The sequence below is a fragment of the Myodes glareolus genome, chromosome 7, assembly GCF_982192425.1.
Source record: "Myodes glareolus chromosome 7, mMyoGla1.1, whole genome shotgun sequence".
NCBI classification, from domain to species: domain Eukaryota; kingdom Metazoa; phylum Chordata; class Mammalia; order Rodentia; family Cricetidae; genus Myodes; species Myodes glareolus.
Window position 1 is genome coordinate 95,728,189 of NC_142032.1, and position 20,380 is coordinate 95,748,568.

Below are 20,380 nucleotides of genomic sequence, written 5' to 3' on the forward strand. Positions count from 1 at the left end.
GTAAAGAGGAATAAAATGTCTGCAACATCTATACTTGATAGTCTAGTAGTTACCTCTAAATTTAGCACAGCCCGAACTACTCCCATTTACAGCCCAGCTTGCTTCAGTCAGTGGCGACTCAGCATTTAGATCCGCTCACGGGAACTAGAGTCTTACTACTTCACTCTCTCACACCCATTCCTAACCTATCCACAGTTTCTAGATAGCACCAGAATCGAAGGTCACCAGACAGCCACTAATGTGACTCCTTGTTCCTGCCCTGGGCCCCCAAGGCTCTCCTCCCCACCGTCTGTTCTCAGCACAGCACCCTGGTTGACAGTCCTAGTAAAGGGTATGTTTTCTTCCCCGCTGAAACTCTTACTCTCTCTCCAGGACCTTACTGATTCGACCCCCGACCTTAGTTTCCTTGCTATCTTAAGTCTCTTCTGCAATCACTCTGCCCTTCTCACACATACACACAGCTGGTTTAATGTCTGATCTTTACTCAAGAGTTACCTTGCCCTCCCTGCTGTCCCTCCTAATGGTCCACACACGCCTTGGCATTTCATATATCCATATCTCTACCTTGATTTTTAGTTCTAAGCATTGATCAAGAACGAACTTATTTCACTTACAGCTGTTTTATGGTTTGTCTCTCAATAAGGATTAAATACCATAAGGGTTTGTTTCTATTTCCAACGTCCTAAGTCTTTCCAACGGTACCTGGGCTATAGATGGGCTCAGGCTGCTTCTCTAAATTTGGCCAGCAGGTGGCACCATGGGATCATCTGAAATGGCTATAGAGGCCTACTAGTCTCTAAGTATCCCTGCCCAGATTCACAGGACACTCATCCTTCACTTTGGTAAATGAAGAAACCAAGTTTGTAACAGAGCATGCACTTATATTTATGTTCCAGTTCTGTCCTGGTTGATATAATGTTAGCAAATGCCCAACCTCTAAGCTTCAGTTTCCAGACCCCAGAGGGAACAGCATCTCTGTTCTGAACTGATTCCGAAAGGGCCCCATCCATGCAGTGCCTGGCACTGCAACTGTAGCACGGAGCTGTGAGTGAAGTCCAGAAAGGAACCCAGGCATCTACTTCCTCCTGCCAAAGAGCATCCTGGGTCAGACTGCAGAGCCAGGGATGGTTCCCCGAGATTCCTAGCCTGCTGTGGTCAGCGCTCTGAAGACAGGTAGGGGCTAGGTCCCCGTCCCGTACAGGCTCACTCTACAGAGGACAGCCCTTTGAGACGTAGCCTTGACTATCCGTCAAGATAAATGGGGTGGTCTCCACCCCAGTCGGGCACCATGGCCTGAGTTTCATGTCTGCCTAGAAACCAAGGACTCACATAGCACACAGCTGCGAGCTCCTGCCGCAACGTTCCACTTTCCAGCGTAGAAGACGATGCCTTCTGAGGGTTGACGCCGTTGTCATAAACAGTGAACTTGGTGCCCATCAGGTTGGACCTGAAGAAAGGCACGATCAACAGGCTCGTATACCTCTCCCCATGCCGTGGCACAGCCTGTTCTCTTACAAGAAGCCTACAGCGCATTATGGGATGGACCAGGGGCAGACCTGGGACACCGTGGAGGTACCCCACAAACACTCAACTCTAAGTCAACTAAACTCAAGGGGCACCTCATTTCAGTGAAGGAAACCCAAGGAGTCAGTGTTCATAGGAAGGGAGAAGGGCACTGATTTTTCTGGAAAGGAAGCAGAGTAGCATCTAGGAGGCCAGGGAGGGTTCTGTACCTCACAGAGAAAGGCTGTCTCTGTCCTTTCCAGGGCTATGTCCAACTTTGGTTACTCACGTCTTCACTTACTCTTCCTCAATGGGACCTCACCTGAGGCCTCCCCACCTCACTTCTTAAGGGCTTCTTTGCAGTCCTGTCTCTTGGCTCTGACCAGAGGGCCAAAGCAACTTTTCCACGGTGCCTACATCATCAGCAGCACCCTGGTTTGACCTGTCACTCATGCTGGGCCTGTGCTCGATACCTTGGGGACAGCTTAGTACTGTCTGACCCAAGGCTGGGCATAGACTGGCCTGTGGCTGGGCTTGAAGGGCAATATATTCAGAGATTTCAGAAGACTTTCTGGCCCCTCCCTCCCTTCCTGGAAGTGCACTGGTACCGCAATTTCCCAATATAGCTGTCGCCTCCCCGAGACAAGTCTGTCGGGTCCACAGAGATGAGGTAATTGGAAGTTTTGCTCTTCTTTCTCTTCCTTCCCGCCAGGAGGAATACCTTAAAGAGTAAAGCAATTCACATTCCATATCTAGCCTCTAGCCCATAAATATGGTGGTCACTCACACATCTGGGCTCACACACAGATAGTCACCTTGCTTCATCTCCCCCAACACAGCTATGTGTGCACACACGTACAAGGACTGACAAACCCCTGAGTCCACATGAAATACTATTTCCCTGGAGAACTGAGAGGCCAGAGTCAGAACTGAGTTTCCCTCATATTTTAGCCTCCTGGCCTTCAAACTGAAAATATATGCCCAGAGGAACTCACCTTCTTGCCGTCCTCACGGTCTAAATGCAGAAAGTAGGTGGGGTACATGCCCCGGTCCATCCCCTTCTTGTCCCGAGTGATACGGCATTTGACAGTGATCCCCTGTGGGGCTGGCCTCAGAGCAAACTCCTCTAGATCCTGGACCTCAATCTCCACTGGTGGCTCTGGGGCTGCTGGGCTGGGGGCTGAGGCTGCCTCCTACAGAGAGGGAGAGTCAAAAATGAAATCAAAAAGCTCTCCACTTCAGACTGGTGGTCTCGGAGAAGAGTGTGCCTCCTGATTCAGTGAGGGGAAGGAGAGGGAGGTCAGGATCTCGAAATGTAGATGTGGCCGCCGTGACCCAGAGTGAGGAGCTATCTTCTAGCCTCTTCCTTTCCTCAGCCGTTGCTGGAGGTGGAGGCAAGGATGAGGGCTGGCTCTCAGGAGGGCATCCTGTCCAAGTCCAACTCTCCCTGCATCCTAGCCCTTTGACCTTGCTGGAGAGACAGGGAGCGCAGTGGAGAAGCAGCAGAGCCCAGCTTTAGAGCCTTCATATAGACGCCTCACCCCAGGGAAGCCAGCACCTCATAGTGTTCACACACACACACACGACCACCTCATGTTCTAGTCTATCAACTTGACGTAGCATAGTCAAGGGGTGGAGAGGCTTGTGCCTGCCCAGACCACACTCATCTGTGGCCATGTCTAGGATGTGAGAGGGCCCGGCCCCCTATGGGTGGCACCATCCTTGGGCAGGTGGGCTCGGGCTGTATAAAGCTAACTGAGCAGGAACCTGAAGTGTGCGCGCCAGCAAGCAGTGCTCCTCCAAAGGCTTGAGTACCTTCGAGGACAGACGTGACAGCATACGCCAAATAAACCCTTTCCTCACCAAGATGCTTCCCGTCAGTGTTTCCTACCACAACAGGGAACAAACTAGACCGCCACCCGCAGGCAGACCTCTTCACTCACCCTGACGGACTTTCTGCTGGTGGCAGAGCTAGGGCGGGTGTTGCTGTTTAGCTGGGAGGAGCTAGAGCTGTTTTCATCCTCCTCCTCTTCCTCATCGAAGCTCATGCTGCTGGAGATGCCTACGGTGAGCAGAGACCATGGACGGATGAGCAAGCGGACAGGTTTTCTAGTGAGAATTTAGGTGGTCACGTGTCGATGTGTGTTCAGACGCATGACTCACCTACACCCAGGCGCTCATACAGCCATCTGCACACACCCTCACATTGCTGTATGTCTGCCCACTCATCCAGACACATACAGGGACACGCACATGAACTGGGGCTTGTCACAATTCTCCCTGGGGTGCATTCCCACCACCCGATTGTAGCTCAGTCCCTACATCACACCCCTGTTTGCTCTCAGGTACACCGTCCCTATGGCTTGTGTAGCAAGGCCTGAGCCGAGCTGACCCTGCACAGGGAACCGCCTCTTCTAAGGGCCACGGGTGGCATAGGCCACAGCCCCCGACATGGACTCTGGCTTAGGTCCTCGCTCGGTCTGTGGGTGGCACTGACTCTGCTTTCCCCAGCTTGCCCTGAGCCGGTCTCAGTTCTCCTTCCTGAACCAGAATGCTACTCTGGGTGGCCTTAAAAGTTCTCTCCTCGTGAAGTAATCTTTCAGTAGGTTCCTCACAGTGGGAGGCTGTACCCAGAACTCCCTGGAGGTAGGGCTCATGTTAGAGAAATTGGGTAGTGAGTTTCCAAGGAGGACCTGCCCGGACTCTCAGCAGCTCAGCAGACAAACAGACAATTTCTTGTCCAAACAAAAGGGGAAAAATTCTGCACACGAACTGGGGCTTCATGGGAGCTACAGATAGGGTTAGGCTGCTGGCTGGCTACCCCAGTTCATACTTCTTTTTCTTAACTTGGCCTTATCGGGAGCCCTGGCCTGAAACTTCTCATCTGACTCCAATAATGCCCCTCTGTGACATCCAGGGACGGACTGGACCAAACATAAGGATATTTATTTTCTTGGAGTAGAGTGTAGCTAAGAACCTGGGACTGAGCTTTGGTCCCAGCTGGGCCCCCGTGGGGCTCACCCTTCCTCTGCATCGTGGCACGGAGGTCCTGCCCGGTGGGCCGTGAGCCCCCACCGGCTGCTGTCTCCCCTGCATCCTTGGCGTGGTCTGACTGTCCCACAGTCAGGATCTGCACTGGGCCTTGGGCCTCAGACTTGTCTTCTGCCAGAGTTGTCGGCCCGCTGGTGCCTGCAGGCCAGATACTCCTGAGTTCCATCCAGAGGGAGCGGAAAGCCTGGACTCCCAGGCGTCCAGGAGGGAGGGGGACAGATGACAGGACCCTCTGCAAAACCTTATTTGCAAAATTGGCTTAACAAAAACCAAACTAGCAACTACTGCCAGCCTGTTAATACTTGGGAAATTGGAAAGGGGCATGGGCTTCGTTTCTTCTCTCCTTTCCCCCAAGATACCTGCCAAGGGTTGGTTCGAAATACTCCACATCCTTAAGACAGACAATAACCATCTACAAAACCAACTGCACAGTGGAAAGAACAAGACAGGAAACAAAGATCAATCCAAAGCACAGCTGCGGGCAGTAGGGCTTCCCGGACACAGACGTCTACAAGCTACACATGCTGGTGTCCTCTCTTCGCACACTCCACGCGTACAATACACTCGCGTATGTCACCAAAAATAGGGCCCTCCTGAAACACCATGGCTGGCCTAGTCGCTTTCCCAAGCACAGGGCCTCCCGTCCCACGTGCCCTGTCCTCTGCTTGCAGAACCCGCCTTCTTTACATTCCCTGCCCGAGGAGCTGCAGCTTGAGTGACAGAAAAGGACCTGGCCCACTGGGAGCAGCTTCTCTGCCTGGCTGAGCTTTGCTCTGAAAACCCAAGGATCCTGACACGCCACTGTGCAACTATGACGCCGTGGCTGGATATCAACGGCCTTGAACAAGGACCGAAGAAGCAGTAGCCAGGAAACAGGACTGGGGAAGTGGCCACCGTCCTGTCATTGATCTCTAGGAATCTGTTAGACTGAGGGGCAGAGGGAACGCACTGGTATGTGGGTCAGAGAGTTCTAAGGATAGGGCAGGAGGTTGGGAGAAATCCACATGGGCAGGCAGAGCTGGCAACTGCTGTGGGAGCAGAGCACTCCGCGGAAGGGAGCATCCTGGCTTGGGATTGGATGAGGGCGCTCAGGCTGAGGTAAGCTGGGAGGAAAGGGGTGGTCCTGAGCCGCAGCTAAGCAGCTAAGCGGTACTTCACTTCCTGGGCAGTCTGACAAAGCCCTCCACACCGCAAACTAGCCAAGGTACTGAGGAGCTAGGCAAAGGCTACTGATGGGCACCCTGGGCACGCCTGAGCTCCCGTTCACTGAGCATGCTCATCCTGCACCACCTGAAGCTCTGCCCCCACAGAAGCCAGGCCTCTAGGAGGTCTGAGGAGAAGTCAGGCTAACCTTTATGCTTTCCCTTCTTCTCCTTCCTAGGGGCCCCACCCTGGCCCCCCGATGCAGCTGCTGCCTTAGTTTTCTTGGCTGAGGCTGGTGCTGGTGGACGGGTGGCTCCCAGTTGCACACTGGCAAGTGAGTCGGCCTCTTGAACTGCTCAGGAGAGAACCCAAGACAAAAATGGGCATCGGGTGAGATTAGCGTTCCCACTTGACCACAGGTCCCACCCAGCCCTGGTGCAGCTTTTCCCCTGCAACATCAACCCACTCATCTCAACCAGCCATGGGTCAAGGGCAGGACCTCAGCCTACTACAGTGTCGTCGACAGCTAGGAACCAAAGTTCTGCGCCTGGGCAGGTGCAGGAGGAGACGGGGAGTGTCATGAGAATGTGCCATGGAGGACGGGAAGGACACAAAGGCTGTGTCTTCTGAAAGAGACCGCAGACAGGACAGATACTCCTCCAGAAAGTCTGCAGAGCCCGTGGGATCCAGTGTAAGGGAGGAGGGGCTGTATGAAATGAAGAGCTAGGCACAGGAACGGGGAACTACCGGGGAAGGCACAGCCAATGTCCTCCACGATCTCCATACAGGAGGACCCCAATCTGCTCAAAACCTACAGTTTCTGAATGCTCAGGTGACCACCCACAGCCTCCAGCCTGACAGGCTCCCCCGCTCCTTCCTCAGCCTCACCACACACTCTGCCACCCAGCATGCGTCAAGCTATGCCAGGCAGCTTTAGTGCCGTGCACGAACCACGCTCCTTTTATGTTAGCGTGTCATTGCCTGACTGTCCTTTCTATCTGAGTAATTCCTACTTCTGACTTCCTGGGAGCTCCAGAGAAGCTGTCCCCCACTACCCAGGGAGAGCCAGTGCCTTGCCACCTCCTCGCATAGCCTGGCCTCTTCCCACAAGGCACACTGCAACCACCTGCTGAACTCTCCCACCTAGACCATGTAACAGAAGCTCCACGGCCAGCGACCACACCTGTCTGCTCACTACGCACCCACAGCCACTAGTTCGCAGCCCTTCACTGAATACTTAGGAGATTCATGGGTGTGTGCCATGAATGAGCTCAGCCACAGGTCAAACACTGGGAGGGTCAGTTCTGGTCACTCCCTTAGCCACCTCTGGCCGTGAGCGCCTGCATTAACACCAACAGCCAGCAGGTGGCAGGGCACGAGGTAGTTAAAGCTAGGGAATGTAGTGAGCAGAGAAAGCATGGGTCTTGCTCAAACAGCAGGTGTGCAGCAGCCTCTCTCGGCTTTGTCCATCACTCAAAGCTGGGCAATGGCTGCGGGCCCCAGAGAAACAACAGGAACTTCACACATGTCCAGTGTATCCTATGGGGAAGGCCCCTAAAGGCCTCACCGATTCTGATCTCAGTGGGGAACAGCAATGACCTGAATTTGGGCCCATTAATCACCGTGGTTTCTTCCATTTTCTAAGTGCTAAGGCTGACTCCTCCTTTTCATAAGTGAAGCAAAAAGTATGAGAGAGCACAAGCAACTTGCCACATCCATGAGCAAGTCTTGCCATGGTAAAAGGCAGTGGCAAAGCAAGCCAGGCTGCACAGGACCAAGAAAGCCAGTGGCTGTCTTCCCTGAAGGAAATTATAACATAGCAAACCAGCTACTTAATGTGATCCTCAGCTCTGTCAAATGCCCAGATACAGCCTTCATTAGCAGGAATAAATAAAGTGTGTTTCTTCAGAGGATGTGTGTGCGCATGTGCCAGCCGCGACCTATACAATCGGTGAATGACTCCCAATTCCTTCCCTTTAAAGCATCACGATGCTGTGGGGTGAACTATCAGCTGAGCTAGCAGAACGGGAAGAACCTGAGACACTGTAGGGCAGCGGGACAAGGTCTTTGGTCAGAGGAAGAAAGTCCTCCCTGAACTGCAAACAATACCTGCAGTTGAATGGGACTGGAGGCTCCAAGCAGAAAGGAATCCCAGAAGAAAGCACTTTCTAACCTACCCACAAAAGGCAGGAAGGCGCCTATGGCCTAACTTCCAATTACATCTGTGCAGGAAACAGCCACCTGCATGGCTGGCACCTCCCAGCAGAGGGCAGTAAAGACTGAGTCTATCTAGTTCCTGTCCCCTGCCTTCTCTCTCACAAACCCTGTGGCACTGAACCCTAGAGAAAGCTGGAGAAAGTCCTGGACACCCAGATGGGCAGGACAGGCTCTGAGATAATTTCCAGACTGGGCTCTGCTGAATGCCAGGTGTAAGGAAGGGAGCCCTGAAGGATTCAGGCCTCAGCCAGGAGCAGCGACCTATAGGTCAGAAGCCAGGCACACTGAGAAGGCAAGACCTCAGAGAGGAAGAGGCAGATGACAGGGAGCGCATAGCCTGAGTAAGACAGGAAGCTAGGAGAGGGATTCCTCACAGGAGAGAATGCTGGTGGGCATAGGAGCTCAGGGACAGATCAGAAACCTGGACCTTGGAACTCCCCGATCCATCCAGCTAGAGCCTTCAGGCCTCAGAACCTGACATAGGAGGTGACCATCTGAACATAAACAGGAGCCCAAGGCTAAGGGCTCTCTCTGCCTTTTTCACTCATCTGTCCAGCTGAGCCAGACACAACATTCAGCGTAGGCAAACCCTACAGGGTGAGTCCTGCGGTTCCCCCAAGTCCCCTATACCACTGATCTCCAGGGTGTGGTACTGCGGTATAGGGGATTCCCCAGACTAGCTATCCCCGGGACAGAGGCACGGTGTACCTTGGTAGCTGGTGCTGCCACTGCTGCTGAGGTAGGACTCCACCAGGGGGGCTTGCTCCTCTGACTGTCGGGCCCGCCGGCTCCGGGGTCGCCCATCTGCATTGGCTTGCACCATCAGAGGCTCCTGGCGCTTCTTCTTCTGCTTCTGCTCCAACAGGGCCCGCTACAGAGGCACAGGGCAGGCACAGAGGTGGACTGGCCCTCCACCTCCTCCAGGAGGGAGCCGAAAGGAGCACCCTGATCTCTGGGCTAGGTTCTAGAAGTTGTACTGGGGCCTCTAGCCTTCTCGGGGTAAGGACTCATGCTGTTGGCATCCGGTGACTGCCAGCTCGGCAGAAGAGGTGAGGACTAGGGTAGGGTTAACATAATATTACAGAGCTGATACAAGAGAGAGTTTGCTTCTCTAACCATCTGACAGGGTCATCCAAAGAAAAGGGACTCATTGCTCCTGGCCCCCTGCTGAGATTCCGCCTGCCCACCAGCCCCAGCCTTACTCACCTGCCGGTCAAGCTTCTGCTGCCTCAGGTTGCTGCCCTCATCATCTAGGACACTGCAGAGGGAGAGAAAGGTATTCAGGGCCGCCCAGGGAGGTGCCAGGAGGTGGTCCAGACCCCACCCCCATCCTTTAACCTCCTCTCATGGTTCCTACTGAGTCCGTGTGGTGGAGGGAGAAAGAAGGGAGGCTGCTGTCTAGGAGCTAATTCAAGATCAGAAGGGAGGGGAAGTCATGTGGTAGTAGAGCACTTTCCTAAGGCCGGTGCATCTGACCCCCAGCACAAACAAAAGAATGCCTTCAAGGCTGGGTGTGGTGGATCATGCCTGTAATCCCAGCTCCAGGAGCTGGAGACTCAGGGTCAGCCTGGAGACCCAATCTTAAAAATTAGAAAACAGAGCACCCAAGCCACATTGCTGCCATGTTGGTAGCATCTCCTCCTTCACTGCCTTGAGGACTTCCGAGCTAGCCTGGCCCTGGTAAGAACAGGATGAAGACCCTTCGGATACCTAAGCAGAGCCAAGCCTGACAGAAAACCAGAGGTATTCAAACAAAGGCATCAGTCCATTAGCCAATCCCAAGAATGCCGGCCTCATGCCAGGACTGCTTCTGCATTTCCTTACCATCTTCCCATCTGCTTTTTTCCATCCTTTCTGGAAAAGCTGGGTCCCCTGAGACAGACCATCGCCCTATCCAAAGTTCCTGGCTCCCAGGCAGGAACAGGGGATGTACTGACACAGCCCTGCTCCCCTAAAGAGGGCAGTGTCCTCATTGGGGAGAGGCTAAAATCCCGTCCAGTTTCAACAGGACAAGGCCAGGGCTAGGTAAGAATAACTGCAGGGTAGATAGAACTAGCTAAGGCATTGCCCAGAAAATGGCTTTTAGCCCTTCCCTGGTCATGGACACAGGACCAAGTAATGCCAAAGGGCATCAGATCCATGAGTCCCACTGGTGAGTCTTAGGTCAGACTTCTTACACAGACTGCTCCTGCTCCCTAAGAAGGCAGAGTAGGAAGAGAGAACTGTTGTGGAATGGTGTTTGTGTACACTTGAAGATATGTTGTTCTCACTGGTTTAATAAAGAGCTAAATGAAAAATAGCTATGCAGGAAGAGGTTAGGCAGGACTTGCAGACAGTGAGAGAGCCCTGGGATAAAGAAGGGTGGAGTCACCAGGAGACTCAGGGAAACGTAAGATGAACATGCTGACCCATGTGGTAGAATGTAGATAAGAAATATCGGTTAATTTAAGTTGTAAGAGCTAGTTGGTAACAAGCCTAAGCTATCAGCAGAGCATTTATAATTAAATAATAAGTCTCTGTGGTTATTTGGGAGCTGGCTGGCAGAACAGAAAATTCCACCTACAGAGAATTAGTAATTTAAACCACTTAGCTTTCTTGCTAGATCAAGACACTTCAGGTTCAAATTCTACGAAAGGCCAACTCAGGATGCTGCCAGGGGATGAGGTGGAGCCCAAGGCCGGGAATTCTGGAAGCTCCAGGCTGCTTCTCCTAGTTACGCTAGAGACTAGCTGAACCAGACCTATGGGTAGGGACATGTTCAAGTAGGCCCGAGTACATCGGTTTGTGGGGACTGTAAGGAAGTGTATGAGTGGATCTCATGTGTATGCAGGCATCTGTACTATGAGGTAGGTTTGCTTGTGTGAAAGTGAGCATAGTGTGTATGGACAGGAAAAGACAAGGTCAAAAATTACTCCAAAAATGAGGTGTAAAAATGAGGTGCAGTCACGTTTCTCTTCTGACAGCTCAACTCCAGGTCCCTTAAAGTACTTGTAGAGCTAGCCGCCCATCGCCGCTCCACTCCCTGGCCACCTATGGCTACCACGCACCATTTAACTGATAGTAGGCCTTCTCCTGGTACCCCTGGATTGATCTGCACATTGGAGGAGCCCCAACTATATGTAGGGCTGTGTTCAAAATGACCTCATTTACCAAACCCCTGGCTGCTGGAACACAGGAGAAAACACAGCTCAAAGACAAGTCTCTAAGTGTAAGTCTTCCCATGACAGCCCACCTGTCCAAGAACACCTGCATCTGGGGCTCCCAGACACAAAACCAGGTCCCAAGGCGTCAACAAGTGGCCTAAAACCCGAATCTGATTGAACTGGTGAACAACTTGCCTTGAAAAGCACACTGACCCTGTGGGGCACCTCCAGAGACCGAGATCTCTTGGCTCTCTCTCTCGAGAGATGTCGGGCCATCAAGACACGAAGGGTCCTGAAAGGCTTTACTACGCACAGCAGTGGCACACACAAGGGCAGAGTGCTCCCTGCAGCTCGCGTCCTCTGGCCCACCGAGATCTACAGCAGTGCAACTCACTGCTTCTAGAATACCGGTGAATGCAGTAAGGACTCTCTCCAGTGACACCCGCTGGCAGGAGCAGAAAGGTCTGCCATCCAGACAGGCTCTGGTTGGGCCCAGTGGCCTCTGATCCTGGCATTTCTGTGCTAGTGACCTGGTCTCAGAAGTCCCTGTGTGATCTCCATAGGTCAGAATTGGCTTCCTCTGTGCCAGTGGGCGAGGCTATTTACCTCTTACTGGGATGTCACACTCTTTCAGAGGGCATTGCTGGGGACAGTGGTTACCTGGGTCATCCCAGGGACTGGTCTTGGCTAAGCAGAACAAAGACCATGTCCTCAGTGCCAGTGAAATTTCTAGAGACATCTAGAAAGGTAAGGTAAGCATCAGCAGAGTCATCTGCAGAGAGGCTTCAAGGCAGCGTGGCAACAAAGATGTTTCAGGAAGTGGTGACCTCACCACCGTGTGCCACAGGCAGGTGCTTTCCTACCACAGGGGCTGTCACACTGCCCTGGACCTTCCGTGCAGCTGTGTCTGGGGTTGAATGCTATTTTCCATGAACGCAGTACTTCCTCTCCCACCATCCCCACATTTCCTCTTTGGGAAGACGGACAAAGAGCCACAGGTTGCAGCACCGTTCATTACCAGATAAAATACAGGTAGTGATAAACCAGCCGGCCTCCATCTTGGGCTTGTAGGCTGTCTTATAATAAAGACAAACTAGGGTCATCCCTATTTATAATTAAATCTGTTTCTCAAGGATTGGGCTATGCCCCACCTGTAACCTTAACTACAAATGGTTCTGCGCTGCCTGTTCCAGGAAATGGCAACCATGCCTTTGTTTCGGGAGGTTGTTAAGACCAACTTGTTATGCTGGTGTTCTGCTTCGGGGACCCTCCCCCCACCTAGTTGCCTGTCAAATACTCCCATTTGGAAACCCCCTACTCCTAAGCTAGAAAAACCTTATCTTCTCCACATCCAGTGCTGATCTTTTAAGCCCTACTGTAGGGAAGAGACAGCCCATCTATATGAATAAAGCCTGCTTTAATTAATTTGGCCATGATTTGGGCCGGTGGTCTTTCTCCTCAAATCTGTGGAATTAACAGCAGAAGGAGCTTAACTGTGGCTTTCAGAGAAGAATGAACCAAGGGCACAGTCTGAGAGATTTTAGAAGTCAAAGCCCTATCAGCAGAGTCCAGAGAGCCACCCACCCACCCACTCAGCATCAGGTATGTTCAAAGGGAAGGGTGCATGCAGCATAGCAGGTGCAGTTAGAAATGACTCCCTCTAGGCCCAGCAAGCTGACCGCAGGAGACCCTGTAATACCCGCCCACCCACGTAACACAGAGAAAGCCGGGTTTCTAGGAGCATTGCAAGGATACTGGGAGATGGCAATGGGGCAGTGACAAGCTTGGACTGGGAAGTAAGGACAATGCATCTGGGCAAAGACAAGCTCCCCGGTGGATAACAAAAGAATCCCCAGCACAACAGCTTGTGCTGAGGAACAGTGACAATTATCATGGCTGTCTCGAGGGGGAGCAGAACCAAAGCTCCCTCCCTGCCCCCACCCGGCTAGCCCTGCCTCTTGAGATCCTCTTGCAGCATCATTCCTGGGGTGTCTGTCCTTCTTACAACACCTCCCAGGCCTGCCTCTCTGACGGGCACCGTTCTAGGCTGCACTGAATGATAACCATGCAAGGAGACATTAATGGCTTTTTAATGACTTTGGTTCCAAATACGGAATCACTGCCAAGCCCAGGCTGCCAGCTGCAGCCCCGCCAGGAGGCTCAGACAGAGACAGGGCACTGATGGATGGGTCTTCCAGCTGACCCTGGCAGCTCCTTCATTATGGTCACCTCCTACTGGAAGCCAGACCTAGAAGGCCAGGGAATGTTCTAGTCACTGGCTCCAGTCTGCAGTATCCCCCAATTTGGCTGCTCTAGCCAGGGTTAAAAGGGTGGCAACTTCAACTCCCACGGAGACAGGCTATCGACAGCCACACACTCCCCTGGAGGGACCAGACAGGTTTCTAGGGACTTGTGCTGTGGGCTGGAAAAGTACAATATGGCCAGTATTATTAGGAAGCCTGTTTCCATCCTTCTTTTCCTCCATTCCACTTTGTAAACTCTAATTCATCATCAATACCAGAGGCCCAGGCCAGGACAACACAGAGACAGACTCGGCCATCTGGATGCTCCATCCAAGCCCAGTTTGCAGCCTGCCCCTTTTTTCTTACCTCATTCCTTCCCTCAGCCATAGCAGAAGCTGTTCTGAACCTAAAAATCAGAGCAACAGGCTATAAGGACAGGCCAGCCAGAATGCCTGGTTGCACCCCCTGTGCCAAGCACCAAAATGAGGGAAGTCTATGGCCATGGCTCCCACTGCCTAGCAGCTGCTTGGCACACAGTTGGAAATGGGGGCAGGAGCTCTCTGAGGATGTGCCATTGCCTTCTGGCCAAGGGTTCTCAAAAACACTAGGTGAATTAAAACCAGCGGCATTAGCTTTGGCTTAGTAACTGAGAACTACTGAGGAACACGCTCCAGAATCAATTTTGTTGTTTTAAGCAAGTACCACGGAGTTCTCTAATAATTGGCCATGCAAATGATTCTTGTGACCACAGCCAGTGACCTTCAAAGAGGAAAAAACTGGAGTTTCCAGAAGGAATTGCCTGCGGTTGTCAAAACCAGGCACCTGAGGCTAAACATGGCAGTAGAACTGAAGGGGTGTGTGAGGGGGGAGGGGAGAAGGTGTCTAACAAGAGCCAAAAGGACAGGAAAACCAGAATCTCGCTTAGACTCAACCCAAAGAAGTTATCACAACTGGCTGATGGAAGATGTCTGACAGAAACACAATATAATGGGACAAGAAAACAATGAGAGGGGTCTATGTGGACCCTTGCAGCCTGACATTCTCTGGGGCCTGGAGGTGCACCTTGCAGGGGTTTTGGAAGAGTCTATGTGGACCCTTGCAGCCTGGTATTCTCTGGAGCCTGGAGCTGCACCCTGCCGGGGTTCTGGAAGGGTCTATGTGGACCCTTGCAGTCTGATATCCTCTGGAACCTGGAGCTGCACCTTGCAGGGGTTCTGGAAGCTTTGCTGTGATGAGAGAGCACTTAGGTGTGCTGAGAATCCAGGAATGGGACCAGGAAGTTATGGAAGCCCTAAATGTTGCTGAAGTGTGACATCCCTTTGGCTTAGAGAGGTAGCATTTTCTCTATGCCAGGCAGTGCTGAAGGCGCTGCCAGATATCACATGAGGCCCTTGCTCTCAAAGAGTTCATGCTTTGGTGAAGGAAGCCCTGAGCACGGCAGGCAAGAACACTGAAGATGCGTCTGAAGACCTGAGTTCAGTTCCCAGCACCCACGTGGCAGCTTACAACTCCCTGTAACTCCAGTTCCTTGGGATGTGATGCCTCTCCCAGCCTCCACCAGCGCCTGAATGCCCTTGGTGCACATAAACTCTACAGGCACACACTCACATAAAAATAAACAAATACAAAAGCACAGAAGACAATATGCCTGAAGCCGCAGTCCTTCCTTGGAGTTCTAGCCACCTACAACTTACAAAAGGCTGCAGAGCCACGCACTACAGGCATCGAATACTCATCAGAAATACTGCTAAGGAGAAATGGGCAGAACTGGAAATGACTGGTAATGGGAAACAAAGGGCAAACCATGATTCTAGCTGTTGATCTTTATAAATGAAATGGCTCCTTTCTAAGTCAGAATGGGAACTTAATCCATGATCATTATTAGACACTGAACCAAAATTACCCCTAAGAAGATTAGCACCAACTATTACTGCTTTGAAGAAAATGAGCCGAGCCCAGGGAATGCAGGATGCAATCAGCAGAGGAAAAGAGAACCCTATCGGAAGAGCTAACTAGTCAGTCTCTCTCGGTCTCTCTCCCTCATATGCCACATTCCAGTCCGACGTGCTGCGGCATTAGGGAAACCTCATGCTAGTCAGAGCACGTGTGCACACGCTGCCCCCTGCCCAGCTGCCAAGAAATGCCTTGTCTTCTGTCCCAGTTTTCTGCCACCAGACAGACCTGTGGCTTTGCCTGCCATCAGCAGCCTAGTGATGCAAAGGGCTATTTGGATCTCCTCTCAATATGGGTCTCCCCTACTGGGAAGTCCACTCAAGTCCAATGCTTTTCCAGACTGTACATGCCCAGAAAGACTGGACAGGGCAGGGGACGAGCCTTCTGATGACAGCCCACCCCCCAGCTGAATACCTACCCTCCCGACGCTACAGAACAAGAAGGCAAGTGACAGGAAGGGAGAAAACAAGCAGGGTGGACCGCCAGGGTGCCAAGCTGCTTTCAGGGCTAGGATTCCAAGGTGGCAAGCTGTGCTTTCAGCTGAGTGTGGGAGGGGAGAATGGTGGGGTGGTTAGACTTGGGCTGGGTTGAATGTCAACCACCCATTTCCGGATACCAATGACCTGGGCACTTGCAACAGATTTCTCAGAGACAATCTACCTCTCAGAGGTCTCTTTTCTCGGGAGCAGGCTGAATCCTCTCTAACTTGAGGTAGATTTTTTTTCTCTACAAGCTTTGCAAGTTGCTTTAGTCCTTGGTTCCCTGGCAGAATCGACCCTGAACCAAGGCCAGCCTAGCCTTTCAATCGTCAATACCTAAGCATGGCATTATCCCACAGCGTAGCCTGTGGTTGGCCACCATCCTACGGCTGGACCCCCTTGAAGGTGCTTCCACAGCACTGTGTCTATTCTGCCCACGGGCACCACCGCTGCTGGTAGACAAATGGTCACTGATACTCTATAGGGCTGCACCAACTTCAAGGAGGTCCTTAGTGCACGTGAGCCAAGAAAAGAGCAGAATGGTCCCAACATTATCTGCATCCCCAGCCTGGATAGATGTCAAAGGCAGATAGTCTTTTGAGTTAGTATAACCCAGTCCCCAGTTCCCAATTAGTATTCTGCCTTATCCATGTGACACTGGGGTATGGGCTCACATGTCTGCAGGAGATCTTGAGAATGACTCTCTGTGCACATGTATCTGTGTGTGTGTTCCTGTGAAGACAGAAAATAACTCAGGAAGCTCCCACAGAAGCTGAGCTCGGAGGCAGCCACTATTTTCAAAAAAAAAAAAAAATCCCTGAATTCCCAGGCCTATGACAGGTGCCTTGTTGGAAGAAAGTCCTGCTTTTAGCAAGCTCCAGGCAGTTCTAGCTGGTTTCTATTTGGGATTCTATCTGGACAGACTCCTGGAAGGGATCCGTCAGAACCACTTTCTCTCAGTGACTGGGCTCAGCATCCTTGCCTAGGGCACGTGGGTCCTGAGTGTCTGATTCTGCAACTCACTGAATGAGCACCTGGGTCAGAAAAAGAAAAAAAAAGTGGGTCTTGGCAGTCCGGAAGCCTCTCTATACACATGCCTCTCCAGGAGGCTTAGAGAGGCCGGTAGCCCATGGCAACTAGAGAGCCAATGAGTGGCCACGGATGTGGTGCTGCTATGGCAATGAGCTCTTTTCCCTGGTAATAGAATTGAGTAGAGTGGATGGAGAAAGGCCTGCACCTGTGTGAGCTGGAGACCACCCCTCCCCCACAAAACCTTGGGCCTGACTTAGGTCTGACCAACCAAGTATTCAGGAACAGAAGGTGGGCCAGGGCTCTTGAGTGCACGTGAGCGTATGAGGGCAATTTTCTGTATTATGTCCCTTTAACAAGCAGGTTACTACTACTGAATCTCTGAAAGGTACTAAACAGTACTTGTGAATAGGTAGTATGCCATAGTCCTATACAGATGTGAATATGCACAGATTTGTAAGTGTGCACCCGTGTGACCCAAGAATTAAGGTCTACAGGGAAATACAGGTACATGTATATGTAAGCTGCCTTGTGGTCTGGATTCTAACTGTCTCACAAAGCTGCATGAGCATCTTTGGCTCAGCCGCGCAGATGCCTTGTGTGTGCAAGCGTGAAGATGCAGGGGTGTGTGCGCACAAGCTATCCAGGCGCATGTCCTGGGTGCTGGGCCTAGGAGGCTCACAGCAGTTCCTTTCTCCATATGCCACCAGACTCAACAAGGCCAGACATCCTTTCAGCACCCCGAGGAAGGTGGAGCAGGGCAGGAGGCTTCAAGAACCTCAAAGTTGGGATGAAAAAACCTCGGCATCTCCAACCTGTGCCCTCGGTGTTGGAAAGGATGCGGAGGGCATTGAGTGCCCTGCCTCTAGGCCAGATGGCCCGACCGACGCTGCACCCCGATTCGGGGGGTGGGGGGAGGAAGGTGTGTGCCCTAGCAGCGAGCTACCGCCCTCCCCCAACCCTCAGCGTTGTAGTGGGGGTTCCACACGCGCCCCGGGGCCGGAGAAGCCCGGCCCTCGTACCTGTAGGGAATCCAGTCGGAATGCGGCTTGGAAGTCATGTCTCCCGGGGGCGGGGCGGCGGCTGCGGCTTCCAAGGCCGGGACCGCTCGGGGCTGGCGCGGGGACCCTGCTCAGCTCTCGGGCCGCCCCGGACCGCATCCTCCCGGGCCCCGCCGCTGGGCCCCGCCGAGGCCCTCTCTGCACGCCAGGGCCCCGGCCGCGAGCTCCCAGAGCGGGTGCCTGTGCAGCGCGGCGCAGAGCAAGAAGCAGCGGGAGTGCGCGGGGCCGCGGGAGCGCGCGGGCTGGAGCGTGCCCGAGGCGGGAGAGGTAGTCCGCACCGCAGGCACCGGGTCTCGCGCCCAGGGCTGAGCTGAGTGGCAGCCGCCGCCCCGCCCCTGGTCCCGCCCCAGCGGAGACCCCACCCCGGCCCGTGGACGTAGATCGCGCCGCGCCCACCCTCCTCCGGGGAAGGGCGCTGTCATCCAGCCCAGTTTCTCCCTTTAGGACCTCAGCTATCTCAGATTTACCGGGAATAGGACAGAGTAGGGGGACTCCAGTTAGAGATGTCTGAGAGCCTCTGGTATGAGTAGTGAGGCCTGCTTCCTTCTCAACTTTCCATTTCACATTTCAAGTGCCTGCCTCCAGAACCTTCTGATCTTTAGTTTTAGTAAAGGTGTTTTCTCAGCCAGGATCCTTCTTTTGGACCTGACACTTACCGTCATCGCTTCCACAGCCAAGAGGAAGGTTATGTTAACTGTTACACTCGAGTTCCTTAGAAAGTTAGAGCATTAATGGGCACGATAGTTTTGAGAAGCAAATGTTATCCCATTTGCCAAAGAATGAAGTCTGAGAAATGCTAACGGACCTAAGGGCAAAGAGCAAGAAAGTTTGGGCGCTGAAAGTGAACCAGGATCTCCTTCAAAGTTCTTTTAGAGGACAGCAAGACCTCAAGAAAGATCCTTTTAACCTTGAATGCTGCTGCGGTCCCAGCTGTGACCAGGACCCATGGTTAATAACAGGCAGGGGGAAGGCAGGGTGGAAGATCCATAGCAGGGCTAGCTGGAAGCAAGGAGAGGCCAGGCGCTCAGCGACGCAGCAGGCTGAAAGGCCAGCCTGAACCCTGCAGTACGGATCAGGGAAGGGATTACTGATGAGCACAGTCCCTACACAGTTCCTGGGTGTCCTCAAGTGTACATTGGGCTCAGCAGCACCAGAGAGCCAGAAAAGCATCCATGGGGAGAAGCTCTGGCAGGGCTGGAAAGAGTGTGGGAATGACGCTCCTGTTTAGGGTGGGGCCCCATCTTACTGCCCTGGGGCGGAGCCAGGATCCTCACCCAGGGCTTCTTCCAGCTTCTCAGCATTGTCTCCCCCCAAAACTACAAACACAATAGTGATGATCAGCGGACTGCTTGCTGGGGCTTTGCTGGGTGAGATCTGTATAACCTCATTAATCCTTACCACCACTCTAGGATCTGTATTAATATTAGACGTATCTTTCAGCAGAGGAAAGCGAGGCACAGAGAAGACAAGTGTCACGCTTAAGGTCACAAAGGTGGTCATTCACAACTGTCAGCCCACATTCCTCACCCTCTGCTTCTTAGTAGGACACACAGTGCACGCGTGTACACTCCCAAGTCCCTCTCTGTCTAGGTAGGAATCTTGGCTCCCTAACACTGTTATCTTTGAATATTTGCAACCTCTGAAGGGCTACTACTGTCACCATGAACCTCTAGAAAAACGAAAATAACCCGAGAGTAGGGTGCAGTGCAAAGCTGCCTTGTCTTCAGGTCTCCTACCTGGTCTCCACATAGTCTCCCAGGAAGGGCAGTAGAGAGGGGCTGGTTGGTGCCCCCTTTCCCTAGCAGGTCATAGCACAGAGGCATCTGCCCTTCGTGTGCAAGAAGCTTTAACCCCTGAACTCCCTGTTGCCCATGCCACCTCTGCCAGAGTTATAGTTATTTGCTGTCTACCTCTTCAGGATGACAAGCATCTGGAAGACTCTCCCGTCACGACTTTCAGACTGCGTTTTCCCCTTTCTTCCCAAATTATCTGACACCTTAATGCAATCAGAATTAAGTTAGAAGGTCTCAGGAGCCTGGAGTAATTGAATCTATTAAACAGACTTCAGGCTCTGTCCTAAGGGAAAAAAATCTGGAGGTAGAGTGAGGTGCAGAAATGAGAGTTCCTGTGCTTTCTCTTTCGGCAGGAACCGTGCGCACACATGGGATTCAGAAGAGCCAGGAAGACTGTGTCAGTGCACATATGAATGTGTGTGTACCTAAGGATATGTATGTATATGAGAGGTGGAATGATCAAAAGCTTGTGTGCATGTATAAGGATGTGTGTGCACATGTGTGTGAACAGTGCGTGAACATGTGTCTAAGTATGGGGCACACCATATATGGGGAAGCCAAAGATCTGTGTGCCAGTGTCTGTGTGCATGTGTGTGTGCGTGCGTGTGTTTGTGTGTGTGTGATGTTCAAGAGAAAGGGAACCATGTGCTGCTACATAAGTAAGTTTGTGAGAAGCCACTGGAGACTGTGTCAGTGTGTGTGTGTGTGTGTGTGTGTGTGTGTGTGTGTGTGTGGAAAGAGAGAGAGAGAGAGAGAGAGAGAGAG

General features: G+C 52.5%; 1 protein-coding gene across 4 annotated transcripts in view; it reads right to left on the bottom strand.

Moving 5' to 3' along the window:
* The window catches only part of Tub (TUB bipartite transcription factor), an 81,474-nt gene that overhangs the window by 4,932 nt on the left and 56,162 nt on the right, over nt 1-20,380 (bottom strand). Inside the window, exons 1-9 of one of the 4 annotated variants that reach the window (XM_048460306.3) lie at nt 17,784-18,078; nt 9,121-9,172; nt 8,623-8,785; nt 5,906-6,049; nt 4,525-4,692; nt 3,447-3,565; nt 2,499-2,696; nt 2,112-2,224; nt 1,330-1,447 (exon numbers count right to left, since the gene is read on the bottom strand). In XM_048460306.3, coding sequence (XP_048316263.3) covers nt 1,330-1,447; nt 2,112-2,224; nt 2,499-2,696; nt 3,447-3,565; nt 4,525-4,692; nt 5,906-6,049; nt 8,623-8,785; nt 9,121-9,172; nt 17,784-17,821 — 1,113 coding nt within the window. In that variant the 5' untranslated portion in view covers nt 17,822-18,078. Of the gene's footprint in view, nt 1-1,329; nt 1,448-2,111; nt 2,225-2,498; nt 2,697-3,446; nt 3,566-4,524; nt 4,693-5,905; nt 6,050-8,622; nt 8,786-9,120; nt 9,173-17,783; nt 18,079-20,380 lie in introns of those variants that run through there. The other 3 variants (XM_048460305.3, XM_085692872.2, XM_048460307.3) reach the window with 3 other exon arrangements.